The 17695-nt window shown below is 30.0% G+C and overlaps 1 protein-coding gene across 2 annotated transcripts in view; it reads right to left on the bottom strand.

The window, feature by feature from the left end:
• Nucleotides 1-17695, bottom strand: part of LOC142324779 (splicing factor 3B subunit 2-like) — a 58910-nt gene that overhangs the window by 18555 nt on the left and 22660 nt on the right. For both annotated transcript variants that reach the window (XM_075365756.1, XM_075365757.1), the window contains exons 4-8: nt 11907-12002; nt 8966-9074; nt 7712-7809; nt 5572-5767; nt 698-1007 (exon numbers count right to left, since the gene is read on the bottom strand). In XM_075365756.1, coding sequence (XP_075221871.1) covers nt 698-1007; nt 5572-5767; nt 7712-7809; nt 8966-9074; nt 11907-12002 — 809 coding nt within the window. The remainder of the gene's footprint in view (nt 1-697; nt 1008-5571; nt 5768-7711; nt 7810-8965; nt 9075-11906; nt 12003-17695) is intronic.

The raw sequence follows: 17695 nt of genomic DNA on the forward strand, positions 1-17695 counted from the left end.
TGTTCACAACTGCTGATCATATGAAATAAAGGTAGAAAAGCTGAAAAAATATCTTAAAGCATAAGTAAATACTCCTGAAGATTTTAAGCTGCACTCTACTTAGGAAAACAGAACGACTGGAAGGCAGTAGAGATGGGACCAATAGACCTAAATGAAATTTTAGAATGAATACAAAAGAAAGTGTAAACATACTTATGAGTTTGAAACAAATATGAATCCAGTATTTGGATCTAAAAAATGAATAACCCGAGTTACATTCTTGTTTTTAATACAATTTTTTATCTCTTCTAAAAATTTTTAACATAAGCAACATGAACACAAACAGTAATGGTAAGAACTGGAAATATTTAAAACATTAACATTAATTAAAAATTAAATAAACAAATAATAATCCATATAAAATTTAATAAAAAAAAAATGAAAGTACCTGCGACATTATTCAATAAGAAATAAATACCAAGATTTAAACAGACGGTAATAACATCACTTATTTTTATTTTTATATTTAGATTAAAAAAATAATAATAAACAAAAAACATTTTTAAAATATTTTTGCTGATTTGCAAAGTTATCATGAACTTCTTCACAAATGATCAGGGTTAAATGTTTGAAAATTTTAAATGTGACACATTAAACAACAAAGGATTAAAAAGTAAATAAAATTACTAAAACCAGTATTCATAACTGAGTAACTTACTCGATTTCTACATCAAGTTCATCTTCACTCTTTTCTTTTTCACCTGAATCATTTTCTTCAGATTTCTTTTCACCATCTTCTGATTGCTGCTGCTGTTGTGATGGTTTACTTCTCTTCTTCTTCTTCTTTTTCTTCTTCTTTCTGCTTTTGCTTGGTTTTTCATCATCCTTTTTGGTTCCAGGAGCCTGATCAATATTTTCATTTTGTGTTTCATTATCATCATCCTCTTCATCATCATCTTCTCCATATGTCTCTATTGTTTCGTTAGCTGCACGAGGCGGAGAAGGATCCTTAATAACAGGATCTACATCTGCAACAGGCACAGACACCGTACATAAAAATGTAATACTAAATATGCAATAAAAATAGGTTACTAGTTTTTATAACATAAAAGCTATAAAAAAACTTATCCCAAATAAGGAAAATGAGAGTGAGATAGGATATACATGAAAGTGAAATTAGTCATTTTATAATCTGTAAATGAAAATTTGCCGACCTAAATTTTCTTCAATTAATCTTTCTGCCAATGAAATGATCACTGTTACAGCTGATAATTAACACAGCCATAATCAAATCATTAACCCCATTAAGTAGAACAGAAATTATATGTTTAATTTTCACTGACCTTAAGAGTTACAGCAATGATTTATTCAGCACAAATCAAGTGAATTCAGATATTTTTTTTTTTATCGACTGGCCATTGACTGATGTTTCATAAAATATTTTAATTTCAGATCTGCATGAAGGCAGGATTTTGATTCCCCCTCATTTAAAAATAAAATAATAAATACTCTGCTATGTATCCTTGACCAAAAATAAAACATAATACGAGTCAAAGATTTAGAGCTTAACAACTTTCTTTTAAAGATCATACTACACAATCATGTATACACAATATAAACTAAATCAAACTTCAATGGGTGACCTTTCTGTGCCGCTTATGGCACAGAAATTATCTATTTCTGCTCCAGTTATGAGTCCTACATACCTGTTGCTACCATCAATAATTAGCTTTTTTTCCATTATCCTGTTATTCTTTTTTATTCAAATGTGATGTGTCTGTACACATATATATCTGGGTTAGTCTACTGGTTAACACTTTCAGGCCTAAGCCCGAGTATACACTGACAGGTTATTTCGTTCATAAGGCCAGAGTCTGAGTGTATGTCAGGCTGCTACACTTAAATGCGTACTAAATAGTGATGGGCTTATACTTGTAGCTAAGCCTTGAAGACTCTCAAATGCTCATTATAAGGATTCAATATGAATTTCAATACTATCTAGTGGATGCTTTAATTAATAACAATAAAAATAATACCTTATGTTCAAGAGAGCTTTAGGTTGTAAAACGTACGGTTACTTGGCGTTGTTTACGTGCTTTGATTTGTCTTCTGGCTTCTTTTCTGTTGGTTTATTTTTATTTTAACATTTTATATTGTGTGTAGTGTGTGTTTATTTTAAAGTTTCTATAGGAAAGTCTGGTAGAAAAGAAACAAGTTGGTGCTGCCTTGACTGATCAGTTCTGTTGTGCTTACATACTTGCTTCAAATTGTACCACACTTTCTTTTTCTTTTTCCTGTTTAGCCTCCGGTAACTACCATTTAGATAATACTTCAGAGGATGAATGAGGATGATATGTATGAGTGTGAATGAAGTGTAGTCTTGTACATTCTCAGTTCGACCAGACCTGAGATGTGTGGTTAATTGAAACCCAACCACCAAAGAACACCAGTATCCACGATCTAGTATTCAAGTCCATGTAAAAATAGGTGGCTTTTACTAGGACTTGAACGCTGGAACTCTCGACTTCCAAATCAGCTGATTTGGGAAGACGCGTTCACCACTAGACCAACCCGGTGGGTTAAATTGTACCACACTAGGGCTAATTATTCTATGTAAAAATAACTTAACAAAACAAACGCAAATATATTTCGAAACTATGTCAGATTTATACTTCCAGGCTTGCATGTCCAGGCTTCCAGTCCAGTCACATTATTACGGTTTAGGTCTGAAAGTGTTAAACTCATCATCGCAAAACCAGCTGATTTTTAAAGCTGAGAGTTCTACGGTTTGAGTCCTTGTAAAGGCAGTTGCTTTTATATGGATTTGAATACTAGACTGAGGATACCGATCTTCTTTGGTGGTTGGGTTTCAATTAACTGCACATCTCAGGAGTGATCAACCTGAGTCTGTTCAGGATTACATGTTTAATGGTACATTTACACTTACATTTGCAGCTACAGTCCTGGCAAGCCGGTAGCAGTAACTGCATTTGCCTATAGACATACACACCAGATCAGGCAGCAAGCTGGAAAAACTGGTAGATATAAAATAAATATATATATAGTTTGTCCATTTCAAACTGGTGGTGGTTGTATACTACCAGCAAACTGCTCCACTCCCTCATCTAAACAACGTAGCAGCACAACAAAACAAAACTGAACTGCAATAGTAATAATAAATCAGATGATTTAATGCCACTATGCATTTAAATTTTATCAGCATAATGTTAAAGCCTTGATATTATTAATTTCCTGTATTGTAATACTCTAAAGAAATATTATTTTGTGATATTTTTTATTTATATAAAGATAACATTCAACTCTCTAACTGCATGTATAGCAATTATTTCTATAGACATCTAAGTTTCAGTTTTGTTATGTTTATGGATGCTTTTGTTACTTTGTTAAATTAGTGTTTATGTTTTTATTCATTTTTGTTAGTCAGTAGGCCGATTTTTTTTGTTTTGTGGCTTAACTTTTTATCTTTTCCTTTATAAGCCTAGATAAGTCAAATTAGGCAGTAGGCATTCATTGGCAGAAAAAAATTATTATAAATATTATAAAATTTATGACTGATGATTAATTTAAAACTGGTAGTACTACTATAAAACCCACAAAAGGTTTACAATATTCTGCAGCGCTTGTGGGTTGTCTAGAAGAAATGTCAAGAAAGTTTCAAAGTTATTAACTTAGAGAGTACTAGTATTATTTCAGAAACAGAAAGCATTGTAAAGAAACTGGATGACAGACAGTTTTGATACTATAACATTTATAGGACAGTAATTTATTTCCATTTGTCAGAATGTTGCTAACCTACTGTACAATAAATTATTGTTAAATTAAAAACGGATGAAATATTTAGGCTACTTTGTTGGCACAAATTAGTTTATGTGAAAAATTATTCCAAATATTAGATCAATACTCAATGAAAATTTGACGTACAATAAAAAAGACTTTTTTATTAAAAACAAGTTGCTTAATATAATGCTGAAAGAAGCACCCTTGTATTGATCGGTGAGATTATAATTTGAGTTGAAACTGCCTATAAAAAGCACATCAATATTATGAACAAGATGTATCAGTTCCCAATTTTAAAAGATGAAGAAATAATAATTATCCATGTTGGAGGTAACACTGGTTTCATTCTGAACTGTCTTCCTCCATGGAAATCATCACTATCCTCAAGCGAGGATATATTGTCATTCACTTACAGATGAATGACAATATACTACAAGTAGGTGACAGAAAAGCTTGTCCCTTACTTTTAAGAAAATAATGCAGTAATAGTAATAATAATGACAATGCAATGTACTGCTCAAGAAGTTAAGGCCCCAAATTTCTCATTAAACATATAGGTTCTTATAGTCTGTCTACAAAAATAAAATCAGTTTTAACAAAAATAAGTGAAAAAGAGAAACTTTCCTGTTACTACACCTTAGTAAAGAAGAAACAAAAAAAATTCAAATTGAATAACATTAAAAAAGAAGAATATGCTGTGTTATGTTGCCACCTTACCGTTTGGATTTGAATCTCATAGAACTAATACGGACTAAAATTAAAAAAGCTAGGTTTCATGTCATAATTTTACATTTCAATTGATGTTATGCATTCACATCAAAATTTGAAAGCGCTATTCCAGGTGACAAGAAAAAGTACTACAAACATGTTTAAAAATTGATGGCCAGTATCCTTAAATGAAAGGGCTTGTTGAAGTTCAAATGAAAAATTTTATTATAAATCTAAGTTAGATGGTTTTACTTCCTTCACAAATTGAATTAAAAATAATAATCTCAATAACTATAAGTGAAACAGGTACAAAATTGTCTGATCAATAGTTTGTAACATTTTTACAATCCATTTAAACAATCTTGTTCATACCTCAGCTGTTTATCAACCAATTTGAATAAATGAGAACTCAATTTGTTAAAAAATAAAATGCTTTACATTTTATCTACTAAAACATAATTCAATAAAACTAATATTTAATCAAATATTAAAATATTTAATATTCAATCAAATTATAATTTGATTGGCTGCCACTTTGGAAATTTCTAACTTATTTATTTTTAGAGGTTGTTGTTGGGTACAGGTAAACACAGTTAAATGAAAATATCTCAATCCGTTCTGAAGATATAGATTTTTATTGAAAAACTCAAAATGGCAGACAGGAAAAATGAAGCAAGATAGGGCATTTTTCCACAAGAATTTTTTTTAATTTTGATATCCTGAATCAGACTCTTGACTAATACCTCCTGGGATACTTTGTATATACAGTAATGAAATAAGAAGTGAACACATAACACATTAGATACCACACATTACACTATTCATTTGGTAAAAAAAGAATTAAATTTAGTAACTAAAATAATAACACTATCATATATATAATAGAATCCACTATCATACAAGACAATGGATTTTACTGAACTCCAACAACCAATGTCCACCAGTAATATTGCCATTCAATTCCAACTAAACATTATGGAAAAGCAATTCTAGTATACCCAAGATTTACTCAACAATGTATAAATTTCAGCACTTTTAATTCTGAAATCATCATAATAAAACTTAAAATTAACAAAAATAATTTACCAAGTTCTTCTGGTTGAACTCCTACTTGTTTAGCACGTTCAGACTTAAAAGCAAGGGCTTGTTCCAATGCAACTGGTAACCTTAATTCCCTATGAGGTGGGGCATCAGATTGTCCAGACTGATCTTGCTGTTGCTGCTGAGGCTGATGTGACTGTTGCTGAGGAGGAGCATTATTTTGCACAGGTGGTGGTTCAACCTGAAAAATATTATAAAAATAATAAATATTTTAATCACAGTTTTACAACACTAAAAATAGAATATAAGTTATACACAATTGTAAAATAAATTTATAAATATAAAAAAGATCCATGCTATATAATTACTATTACTACAGACAAAAAGGTACAAGGGACTATAAATATATATATATACTTGTACTTTAGGGAGTATCTAGAGATAACAAAATTATTCTACTAGAATATTTATGTACAAAAAAAGGGAAAAAGTAGACATAACATAAAACATTATAACAAACAAAAATTTTATTTATGCCCGAAACATCAAAAATATTTCATATGACACTTTAATTACATGGTAGGCAGGCAACATTCTTGTATATTAATAAATTATGCCACTGGTTCCCAAACTTTTCTGAGTGATGGCGCCCTTTTTCAATTAAAAGTTTTCCATGGCGCCCTACCCTAAGTAAAAGTATGACTACTCATAAGTAAGAGATAAAAATAAATAAAACTCATGTATCTTCATTATGTTAAACATTAAATTAATAATTATAAATGTCTTGGTTCAATTAATTATGAAGCTTTGACAGTATTTTGTGGCGCCCTGGGGAGCCATGGCCTCTTCACAGGGGTGCCGCAGCGCACAATTTGGGAATCACTGAATTATGCTATGAGAATCAAAAATTTACAATAAAAGTTCATATACCAATTTTAATTACTCAAAAGAATAGTTTCATTTTAGCTTTCACTGAAATCGATGAAATTATTCCATTATTAGTTGAAAGTACATGAAAATGATCAAACTTTTATTACATTCTCAAATTAGAAATATCTATCTTACATTTAGGAGTTTCTGTGATAACTTGAGTTCATGTAATTGGTTCCTCCATAAGTATAGCTTTCTGAAAAATACTGAAATGCTATAAATTAAGCAATAGGAACTGCAAACCACGCAAGAATTATACTGTTGACTACAATTACTATTAACAAACAAATAAAAAATTAAAGGAAACCTTACACACTTCAATTAATCTCTAAAGGTTTTCTATAAAATGATCATTTTCAGTTAATGCATAAATACAGGAAAAGCAGCATTTTTAATTAAAATTTGTAAAAACTATTTTTTAACACTATGCAAGCACAACAAACATTTTTATTCCGAGGATCATTTAACTTAGGTATTATATATGAAAACACCATAGTTTCATCAATTTTTAATTACCAGTTTCTTTGCCATACATAAAAAAACTAGCTTTCTAGCATCATGTCTTACTTTACAAAGAATTTTGTAATCTTTACAATATTTGTGAAATGGTTAACATGTAGACTTCACAATGAAGACTGCATGTACATTTTTTCCATTAAAAAATAAAAATCTTTTTTCAGTGTCTAAAATAGTTCATCCTTAAGATATGAATTTCACTTGACTGGTCAGGAATAAAGCTAAAAAAGTTTGTATAAATGTTTTTAAAGCTTTTTTTTGGTCATATAATAATATTAAATTTTAAGTGATTAGTCACTAATATGGAAGGGAATTTTGAGTAAAAGTGTCAATTTTGGTCTTAAGAGGAACAAAATAAATAATAGAAAACTGAATATATTTTGAATTTATGACCCATTTTTGTAGAGCTTTAGGTTTTTGAAAAAATCAATACATGGGCAAAAAACGATTCAAATTTATTGAAGGTTATATATAAGTTATGCTTCAGTAAATTTTTATCACAGAGAGATGAGAAAAAAATTAAAACTAATGTAACAACTATAAAAAGTTCTGATTTTTTTCAATATTTCAAGTTTTTGCAATAAAACATTTAGCCATTTAACCCCCTCTTTCAAGATGATTGTATTCACTGTTGTAAAAAAGTAACATTTTTCTACAAAAAAAAATAAAATACAAGATTATAACTTAAATTATGATGTTTATGATTATGATTCATTCTTATCTTAATAAAAATAACTACCTCCATTCCAGGTGGTGGGGGCATTGCAATAGTAGCCTGCATTGGTATTACTTGTATCTGTGTAGCTGGCTGCAAACCACTGATACTTGTAACTACACCTGAAATAATTAAATACATTAATAAAATAATACATTTTACAATACAATAAATATCTCAAAGCAATACAGCAATATTTCTTTTATTTATTCTGTAAAGACTTTTATTTATTGGTAGGCTGATTAAACAAAAACTTAATTGCTAAAGACGTTAGGGTAACCTAAGGATTACCAAGCCTTAGCGTAGAGTAACACAACCGAATGATTTAATTTTGATAATAAAGCCAGTATTGGAATATCTTTTAAAGATTATAATACAACTAGATATAAAAACCTTATCCATTCCATACAGTAAAACATAATGGGCAAGATGGTAATACCATGTTATTTTTATCAATATTATGCATACCCTCTTCAGTAACGATACCTTACACCTATTACCAACACCTATTTTCAAGGATACCAACAGAACAATATGTGTATGGTAATTCTACTATTTTTTTAATTATAATCAAACCAAATTAAATATAGAATACAGTGTTTCTCTTATTCATGGCCTGAATATTAAAACAGAAAATATGGAATGAAGAGTTAGTTTCAACAGCTACTCAATTGTAATAATCCATTAAATGATTTAGTGCCAAGTTACCATCACTATTAACAAGCTTTTTCTGAACTCAAATGATCTTGATTGATTTTAGTTATAGAAACTAATTTTTATGGCAGTATATATCTCTTCCAAGTGTCATACTGTTATCCATCCATCCATCCATTTAAAAGTGAAATGCTAAGCTGCCAAACTAAAAATGTAACTAATATAACGTTAACTATATTAAGTACAGGAGAATTAATTTTATACTATTATTGAACTTAGGAAAAAATAGTAAATCATGATTAAAAGATGATAGAAAAAGTTTTTTTTTACTTTTTTTAGACTAAATTATTTGCCTGTTACTTTTTTCTTTAAAATTAAAAATTTTCTTTTAACCACAAAGAAACCGTTAATAATAACAAAACATATCATCATACAAACAATACTTATCACATAAATCTCAGATGGACAATTCTATTTCATAACAAAGTGTAATCAGAATAAGCCAAGAAATAATTTGTCAGTAGAATTCATAATAATTAAGCAAACTAAGGGTAAAGTTGGTAAGAAAAATTACTTTTAATAAAAAAAATACGATATTTAGGTCTCCAGAATAAACTGAGTTACCTGCAGATGAGACATTGAGTGTCACAGGCATTGAGGATGTGAAATCCATTCCGGTGCTAGTAATAAGTGTTGGGGGCATCCCAGCATTTGTTACTGGCATCTCGCCCATCTAAAAACACAGTAACAAAGGATATTACATTAAAAAACACATCACAAAAATTGTATAAGTTTGAAGTTAATAATTTTAATTTATGTATTTATAATGTTATCTATATATCCTATGATGTTAATATAAAAAATTATAAAATATGAACAAATATATAATTAAAGCATTTAAATTTGCAAACATTTTGTCAGCTATTGCATTATTATGATTGATTTTGTAGCTATTGCATTATTATGATTTGTGTATGTATTGTCGCCAAATTGCTTCAACAGCACGTGGCACTTACGTTATGATAGCCTTGAGAAGGGCTTTTGTTGAATGGCTTCGACGGCTCGTAATTCATAACCTTGTAGTGGTCCTAAAATGGGCCATTTTTTGCGTTAGCTCTGAGAAGAACTGTTGGGTTCAGAAGCTGGTCTCCAGTGAAGTCAGGGAGTTGCGGCTTGTCCATTGAAGTCGGACCGGGCTTTCCCTTAGCAGCAGTTGGGTCGGCATCAATCGTCCTTCGCCGGCGCAGCCATGGTGGTTCTCCCGAGTGATCCCACACTAGGCTGGCTACTGCTGCCAAGTCCGCTGGCCAGGGCAATTGAAGCTCAGTGAGTTGGAGCGGGAAGGTAGCATCCGCATCCAGCAGCTCCCTTGGTGGGCCGGCCAGGCCTGCTCCTCTGGCAGGGATGTTGGCATCCACCAGGAGGTCCCACATTGAGCCAGCCAGGGAACTTCTTCTGTCTTCTTCCATCTTCTTGGTCTTCTGCAGGTGGTGGTCTACAATGAATTGAGCGTGCACGCTCAATTATATTGGAGCTATATTTGGCTCTTATATTGGAGCCTGAGAGTGGTAGGGGCACAGCCATAGTGGGAGAACTGCGCGGTCATCTGCATGGCAGTAGTAATGCTTGTATCAGTGCATCTGTATACTGTGCGCCAGCTCGCATCTGAGTTACCACTGTGTTCGCCCGCCGATATTAAATTAGGCATATATGTGGTAACAGTATGAACAAAATACATAAAATAATAATTTGACAAAGTAGAGATAAACTAGACTAAGTAGAAAAAAAGCTAGAATTAAAGCCATTGGTCAAAACATACAAAAATTATTATCTTGGACAAATATTATGTCTGTACGTACAAATTGTATTCATCTGTACTAAATATCTTATGTATGGTACTTTCCACTCTACTCCCACCTTATTTAATTAACCAATCCGAAATTCTCTTTTTAATACAACTTTACACTAAAAATATTAATCTTTTTTTATTGTCTGGCATATGTTTGTACAGGTTGCCTAATATGTAATGTGTTTATCATTGAAAATGCTTTACATTTCATTTTATGCATTTTACTTAACACAGCATTCTTAGTCCAAAATTTATGTTGTGTTTCTTCCAGTACATCACTCCTATTTTTAAAAATATTTGAAGATTTACATTATAAGAACTTTTATACAACCTTATCAAATGCTACTGAGTGAAATCCCCTGTAGCTTGAGCAACTCGTTCTGAACTTGTTTTATTAGGATCAGTCCACCTAGTGCCCCTTTATCAAACAGTTAAAAACATTAAACATGACTTCTGTCATCTGGATATGGATAAGTTTATGCCCCTCAATTTTTTTGTTGTACATCTCACTACTTTCACTTTCCATGATAATTAAGTGGAAATATAATACTATCCTATGTCAAACCTACTGTAATCTAAAGAGACAGAATCCGTTAACAACAGAAAATATAACAATTAAAAAATTAAAACGGCACCAATAATTTTTGTAAATAAAATACAACACAATTTTTTCACAAAAGTAAAATAATACACTCAGACACAGTAATAAACAACTGACAGCAAGAAGTAACTGAACAAATGCATACCTCCACCACTGAAAATGTGTTGTCTATGGAAACACATCAAGGACAAACTTATTGTGGTTGTGGTTAGCAACAAGTTCCATATTCTATTCTCATTCAAAGCACCCTTAAGAATAGCCTTTTTTTCTTATAAATAAAAATCCTATTATGGAATTATTTTCTGCCCTGTGTAATAATACTGTTCATTAAAACAGACAGCCCAAATGTAAAAATCAAAAAAAATCTCTTTTCTTTTAAGTACGCTATTTGTCTAAAACTTAAAAATTTCCTAGCTCAAATGTTTAAATATCTTTTCCACATCATTCTATTGTCATAATAATTAAATTCACTATCTAAACGTCAAACTTGTACTTAATATCTACATAATAAATAAAATGTTATTTTGTACCATATTTAAATAAGAATTTAGTCACTGCAAAAAACCCTTCTTTTATAATAGGTTTTTCAGATTTATCTTCATCTTTATTTAGCTACGTTATCTCTTTTGTAGGTATCCTAAACTTTTTTTATACCTCCAGCACGAAAAACAGCACTGGTTTACTAAGTGCTAAAATCTTTTTATGATTTTAGGTACTAAAAATAAAGTAATGATTTTGTATTCTTAAAAAAAAATGTATTAAAAGATTTTGGCATTTCCCAAGAAAGACGTAAAATTGTTGCCTTTTTTCTCCTTTGAATCATACTTAACTCAGATTAACCGAGTGATGTGAGTAATGTTTATTTAGCGAACAAGATGTACCCCTACTACTTCTACTATATTTTAAAGAAATTTTATATATAAAACTGGGTCAAGTTTCACAGTTTATAGGATATATGCGATGACCTATGGAAATGATAGTGATCGTGTTACATGATTGAGTCTTATTCACAGTGTTGAAAATACTTGCATTACTTCTCAGATTTCTCAAATAACAAAATAAAGAAAATATTACACTCAAAGAAACTGTGAAAAACAAAATCTATAACAGCTTACCTGTCTCTTTAAATTCTCTTGCTGTTGTCCTCTAAGAGCTTCCTGCTGTAATCTAAATAATTCTTGTTCTTCCCTTTGTTTTTCAGCAAGAGCGGTCTGAAAAAATCAATAAAATAAACCCAAGGTTATAATTTTTAACAAGGATAGAGTTTTAAGATACATCATGGAGAAAACCATATTAAAAACATCTAAAATCCGTTAATCAAAAGATATGTGAATAATCTGGCTGTATAATTTGTATCTCAGTCAAAATAATCTGCAGATAACCAACACCGTTTCATTGTGCATAATATTATTAGTAAAATATACTATCATATAATATCGGTTAATTATTCTGATAAAAAACTATTAAAATTTATTTTATAGAATGGAAAAACTATCCTGTACTGAACTTATCATGCATTGAATTAAAGATCTTTGAACCTACTCCAAGCTATTCCATTTACTAAGCTTGTACCAATGCTCTATTTTATATAAACTCTAGAATACGATTACTGTTATTACAAAGAAGAGAATTCCAATAGTTAAACTGTATGTTAGTACTACATCAATCAAACTAATTTAAAAGAGATTCAAGAAACCATATCCTGGTGAGTGGCCAAGTTAAAAGCAGAAAATTGAAAAAATCCATTCTAAAAACCTAATGGTTAATCAAACAAAACCATAAAAAGTTACTGTCAAAATAGATTAAAAAGTTTCTTAAGCAAATACCAATTAACTATAGCCTTTCACAATTTTGGAAACGTTTTAGCATATACTGTATGACCACCTGACAGACAAAGCCTTATTGTTAATGTGCTATAAAACATTGTGTTTAATGATGAAGCTCATGTGCTCTAAAATATATTTTTTGGGGCTCTTTTATAATACTGTGAGAGTAGTTGTGCTGTCTCATCTTTTCACTTAATGAAGATGATTTATTTAACAGAATTCATGACTTCATTCTACAGATTGAGGTTTGTGGCCAGCCTGTACTCTTCATGACTTAACTCTATTGATTTTTATCATTGGAGCTCATTTAGGTGAAAATAAACAAAAACAATCCACAAACCTTCAAAATATAAAAGAGCAATACAAAATGTAATATTAGTAACATATCAATTAGTGAACTTTGTTACATGTTCTCAAGATGAAATAAGCAGTAACAATTTACTTATATTTTTAAAATCCAAATAAATTTCTAAAATTGAAATTACCAACCCGGTGCGTAAATGTATAAGACCTAGGAACCTAAAAGTGATACTCCAGACAAGGCTTCTATTCTTAAGTTATGCATCATCTATGTACTCATGTTTATGTTGTTTTTATGTTATTTTTCTTTTACCTTGTGTTTTTATTCTTACTATTTGACTTTTTATGGATTATAGTGCCTAGTAGTCTAAACTATATCACTGCATGTGCTATATTTGATTTACTATTGATGTTTTTAAAATATATTTAATTAAGATGTTTCAAGGTAACTTCTTTCCACTTGCTGATTGTGATAAAGTTTACCTACCTATAAACCAACTGTTAAAATAATTTGATAAAAAAAAATTATTCATCGCTGCTTTTTATAATATACTGCAAAATTGCAATTTAAAAAAAAGAATATATATCTATAAAACTTGGTCATCCAATTAAATTTTGCATCATTTTGGGGACCTACTCCTAAAAAATGCAGGCAAAGGGTTGCATAAATTTCCTGGCTTTGCCCTTGAAGATTTTTATTTCAAATATGTCACAGGATTTTTAAATATTAATAACTAATTAGGCAATATTTAGAGAACCATTGCGAGAATGATCAAAATGTTCAGTACAAGATTTGACCCCCTTGATCAATGTTTTTACATTACAAATTATGCAGTATTAAAAAGTATAACTGAGAAAAAATATCAAAATTCCTATTAAAAAGTTTTGGGTCCCAGCTAAATCCCTTGACCAAATGATGTTTTTATTATCAAAATTATACTGTGTAGAGTATATAATTGGTAAAAAAATTTTAAAGAATCAAAATTTTTAGTGAAAAAATTTTGGTTCTATTTGACCCACTTGCTTGATTGTGAAAAATCTGTTATATACCTCACATTACATTTTTAATAGCAGCCTTAACTTAATAGTCAGAAATTATTAAAAAAAATAACTTTGAAATCTTAAAAAGTCAACTCTAATGAACATACTTTTCCTAAACAGTTTCCATGTTGTCTATATTAATACTACACGTAGTTGGATTTTCAGTCTTAAAAATTAAACTTTGAAAAAATTGATATTTTAAATATGGATCCTAATCAGCTCTTTTGTTTATGGGGGGCTTAACAGTTTATTTATTGGAGTAATTATTTACTTTAATAAGATTGCACCAATTTGGTAAAACATTATTAACAAAGCCATATATATAGCCAATTATTTGTGCCAAATTTTCAACTTTTTTTGTCTTTGAGGTTTTAAGATATGAGGCTAAAACTGTATAGAAATATGTTAAACATCTCCCTCTCCAAATCTGATCAACTTAAAACCGGAATTTGTAATTAATTTTATTGTAAAAAAGTTCAATTTTCTATGACCACTCACAATAACTCAAAAATTAAAAATGGCAAAAAATACCCTCCACTTTTTTAATTTTACTCAAAACTGAATGCCATCAATATCCCACATATAGAACTTTTTTAGCCATTTTAAAATAATTTATGTTGAGCCAGTCTGAAGATATGAATAAAAATGATCCAGAGCATGCATTATATACCATACACAAATCTTCCAAAAATTTCTATAACTTTATGCATTTTTAGACTAAAGGGGTCTGATACTTTGACACTGAAAAATCCTGGATGCCCAAAATACTGTCTAACTGCTATAATTAGCTCTTTATATCTATGCTTCAGTAGCAAAAATAGAGCTACAGCCAGGAAAGTAAAATTTAATTTCTGAAATATTCAATGTATTTCAATTACTGTCACACAAAAGACACATATTAGGTCCCAACAGTTTATGGCCCATGGATATGTCTATAATTTTCTGTACTAAAAGAATCACTTCCTTCTTATCACTTACTTCTTAAAAATATCAAAGACAAAAAAAAGATAATACTAAAGAGATCATTCCATTCATAAGATACTATTAACATAAATTTTAATCAGTATCACAAATTTAAAACATTTTACTTAGGCATATCATATTTTTTTGGGTTCAACCCAGGACATTTTTTGACTTTACTTATAATTCTTAACAGTTTAATGAAACATTAAACTTTATTTATTCAGTTGTATTTTTCACTAGACATGACTTTTTTCAGAAATGGTTTTTTGTTTTAATTACATCACAAAATTCACAACAAGAAAGTTCTGAATTAATTTTTACATTTAGCAGATGTTTAACAGCAGATACTGAAAGTCTACCCCCTTTCTGCAGACCAAATGTTCCCCATAATTGAAAAAACTCAACTGGAGCAGATGTCCCAGGCAAAGACATTGCAAACTCAACCATTTTAGAAATATTGCAACATGAAATATCAGTCTTTTTAAACACCTTGAAAATTGCTTTCCATTTCTTTTCAATAGTATCTGGTACTTTTTCAGAGCTTGAACCACAACCTACCCTTTGGTTTTGAATTACCTGGTTCAACAATTTACGTTTTTTTATTTATGGAAACTTTTATAATATCATTAACTTATCTCTTCTAAATCAGATCAGGCAATTTCTGTTTGTAAATTTATACACTGAAACTCACTAACTTTATCAAAACTGGTTCTCCACTACTGTAAGTATTGGATACTAGAATTATAAAAATTGTCTACGCTTGAAAGAATTTTTGTACTTGAACATCATTATTTTCTTTTAGAGTGCATAGTATTTCTTTGGCAAAAGATGGTATAAATTTGTGGATTTTTCTTTCCTGAAGTTGACAAATTAATTCAGAATATGTCCGAAATGCTTCTGTTACTCTGGTAGAATTAGCTGCCAATTTCAAAACTACATTATTAAATAACTGTAGAGTACCATATAACAAATTTCAAAAACAATTCACTTTCTAGATTTTCAAAATATCAAATAATAATTCTAGGCATTTGTCACAAGATAAGAAATATCATTTTAGGCTATCAAAAATGGAAAGAATTGTTTCTATTGCAGGTAACAAACTAAGGAATCTCTTGTGCTGCTATGAGATAATACTTTTTTTGTAATCTGTTTCTACAAATTCACAGAACTCTAAGTTTTGTTACTCTAACTGTTTATATGTGAAAATATTTATTAATTTTTATAACAGTAATTCTACATCCAGGAGTAGTGAATCACATGCTGTTGGTACTGAATTGTGTACAGTGTGGGCTGAACAACCAATTCCTAAAATAGGTCTACCTAAATCAGTTTGAACTTTTCTGAACACATTTTCATTCCCCTTTCTCTTTAAAAAATTCTCAAAACCCAGACAGCACTAAAAAACCAGGACTGTCCGGGCTAACCCGAACGTATAGTAAGCCTATGCTTAACTTAAAAAAATATTCAGAAATTGAGTTATACTCGTTTTAGCAAGTCATTTGAAAAAGTTTGCTTGTATCATGAATTGTAAACCTTTTTTTTTTCATTTATTTCTGTGAGATATAGTTATTAGTTAGGTATAACACTCCTTCAGTTAAGAGTAATGTGGTATGTGTATATATTATGCATAGTCTCTTTTTTCCTGCTTAGCCTCTGGGAATAACTGTTCAGGTATTACTTAAGAGGATGATATGTATGAGTGTAAATGAAGTGTAGTCTTGTACAGTCTTAGTTCAGCCATATAAAGCAGTAGCATTAATAGCACTCCTATGTTTAGCTGTTTTCACATGCTCTTCAATATCACCCTTTCCTTTATGTGCAACAAAAAATTCTCAAATACATAATGTGTAATAAACACGTTCATTCTAACTGGCATTATACAATTTCAAAAATTTGTATTCCTGTTGCAGGTTAACATTAAACATACATTTTTTTTGCCCATTGCTAAACAATGAAATAACGAATTGAGATAAAATGATCAAAAATGTGTAGATGAGTTACTTCACACACGAAAACAACATAAACATATTGCCCCTGTTGTGTTGCCAAATGACTAAATAAAAGGTTGTGGTGAGACTGGTAGCCACACCTCCATCAAAATCAATGTCAACGCTTGCTTCAAGGTTGGCTGAGAGATGCACGGCCATAAGAGAATGTTTAAAAATGTAATGTTGAACATACAAGTCTAAAATTTAAAAAAAATACTTACCAGTCATAAAATTCTCAAACCCCGGATATTTTTGCAACCCCAGACAGCACTAAAAAACCAGGACTGTCCGGGCTAATCCCAGACATATGGTAAGCCTAATTTTATTCTATTTTAACTGGTAGGCATACATTTTTCTTCTATTTATTAACCTTTAATAACAAATGAAGTTTATCATTTTTAAGTACATCTGTTTAATCAATGTGTTTTATAAATAATCTCTCTTATTTCAATGTAAATTTTGTTGCTATTTCCACCACTTGTATCAAATTTTCAGCAATTTTAAACATTTAAATATTTCAAATCTTTAATAATTGCTATTCGTAAATATTATTAATGTTAATACAAAGGTAAGATGATTACATAAGCTAAAAATTAAATTCTGAAAATGATGAAGAAACAATTTTTCAAGTAATCTTTAAAATGATCTCTTATATAATTAGTTCTGCATTAATTCTTACTTAATATTAGCCATTTTTACTTCCTTGTTTAAAGTAAAAGTATTGTGATTGCGAAAAATTTTGGTTTTCAGATTTCAACAGAAATATCCATTTTTACCATCCCTGAA

This window comes from Lycorma delicatula, chromosome 5 (assembly GCF_047948215.1).
Source record: "Lycorma delicatula isolate Av1 chromosome 5, ASM4794821v1, whole genome shotgun sequence".
NCBI lineage: Eukaryota > Metazoa > Arthropoda > Insecta > Hemiptera > Fulgoridae > Lycorma > Lycorma delicatula.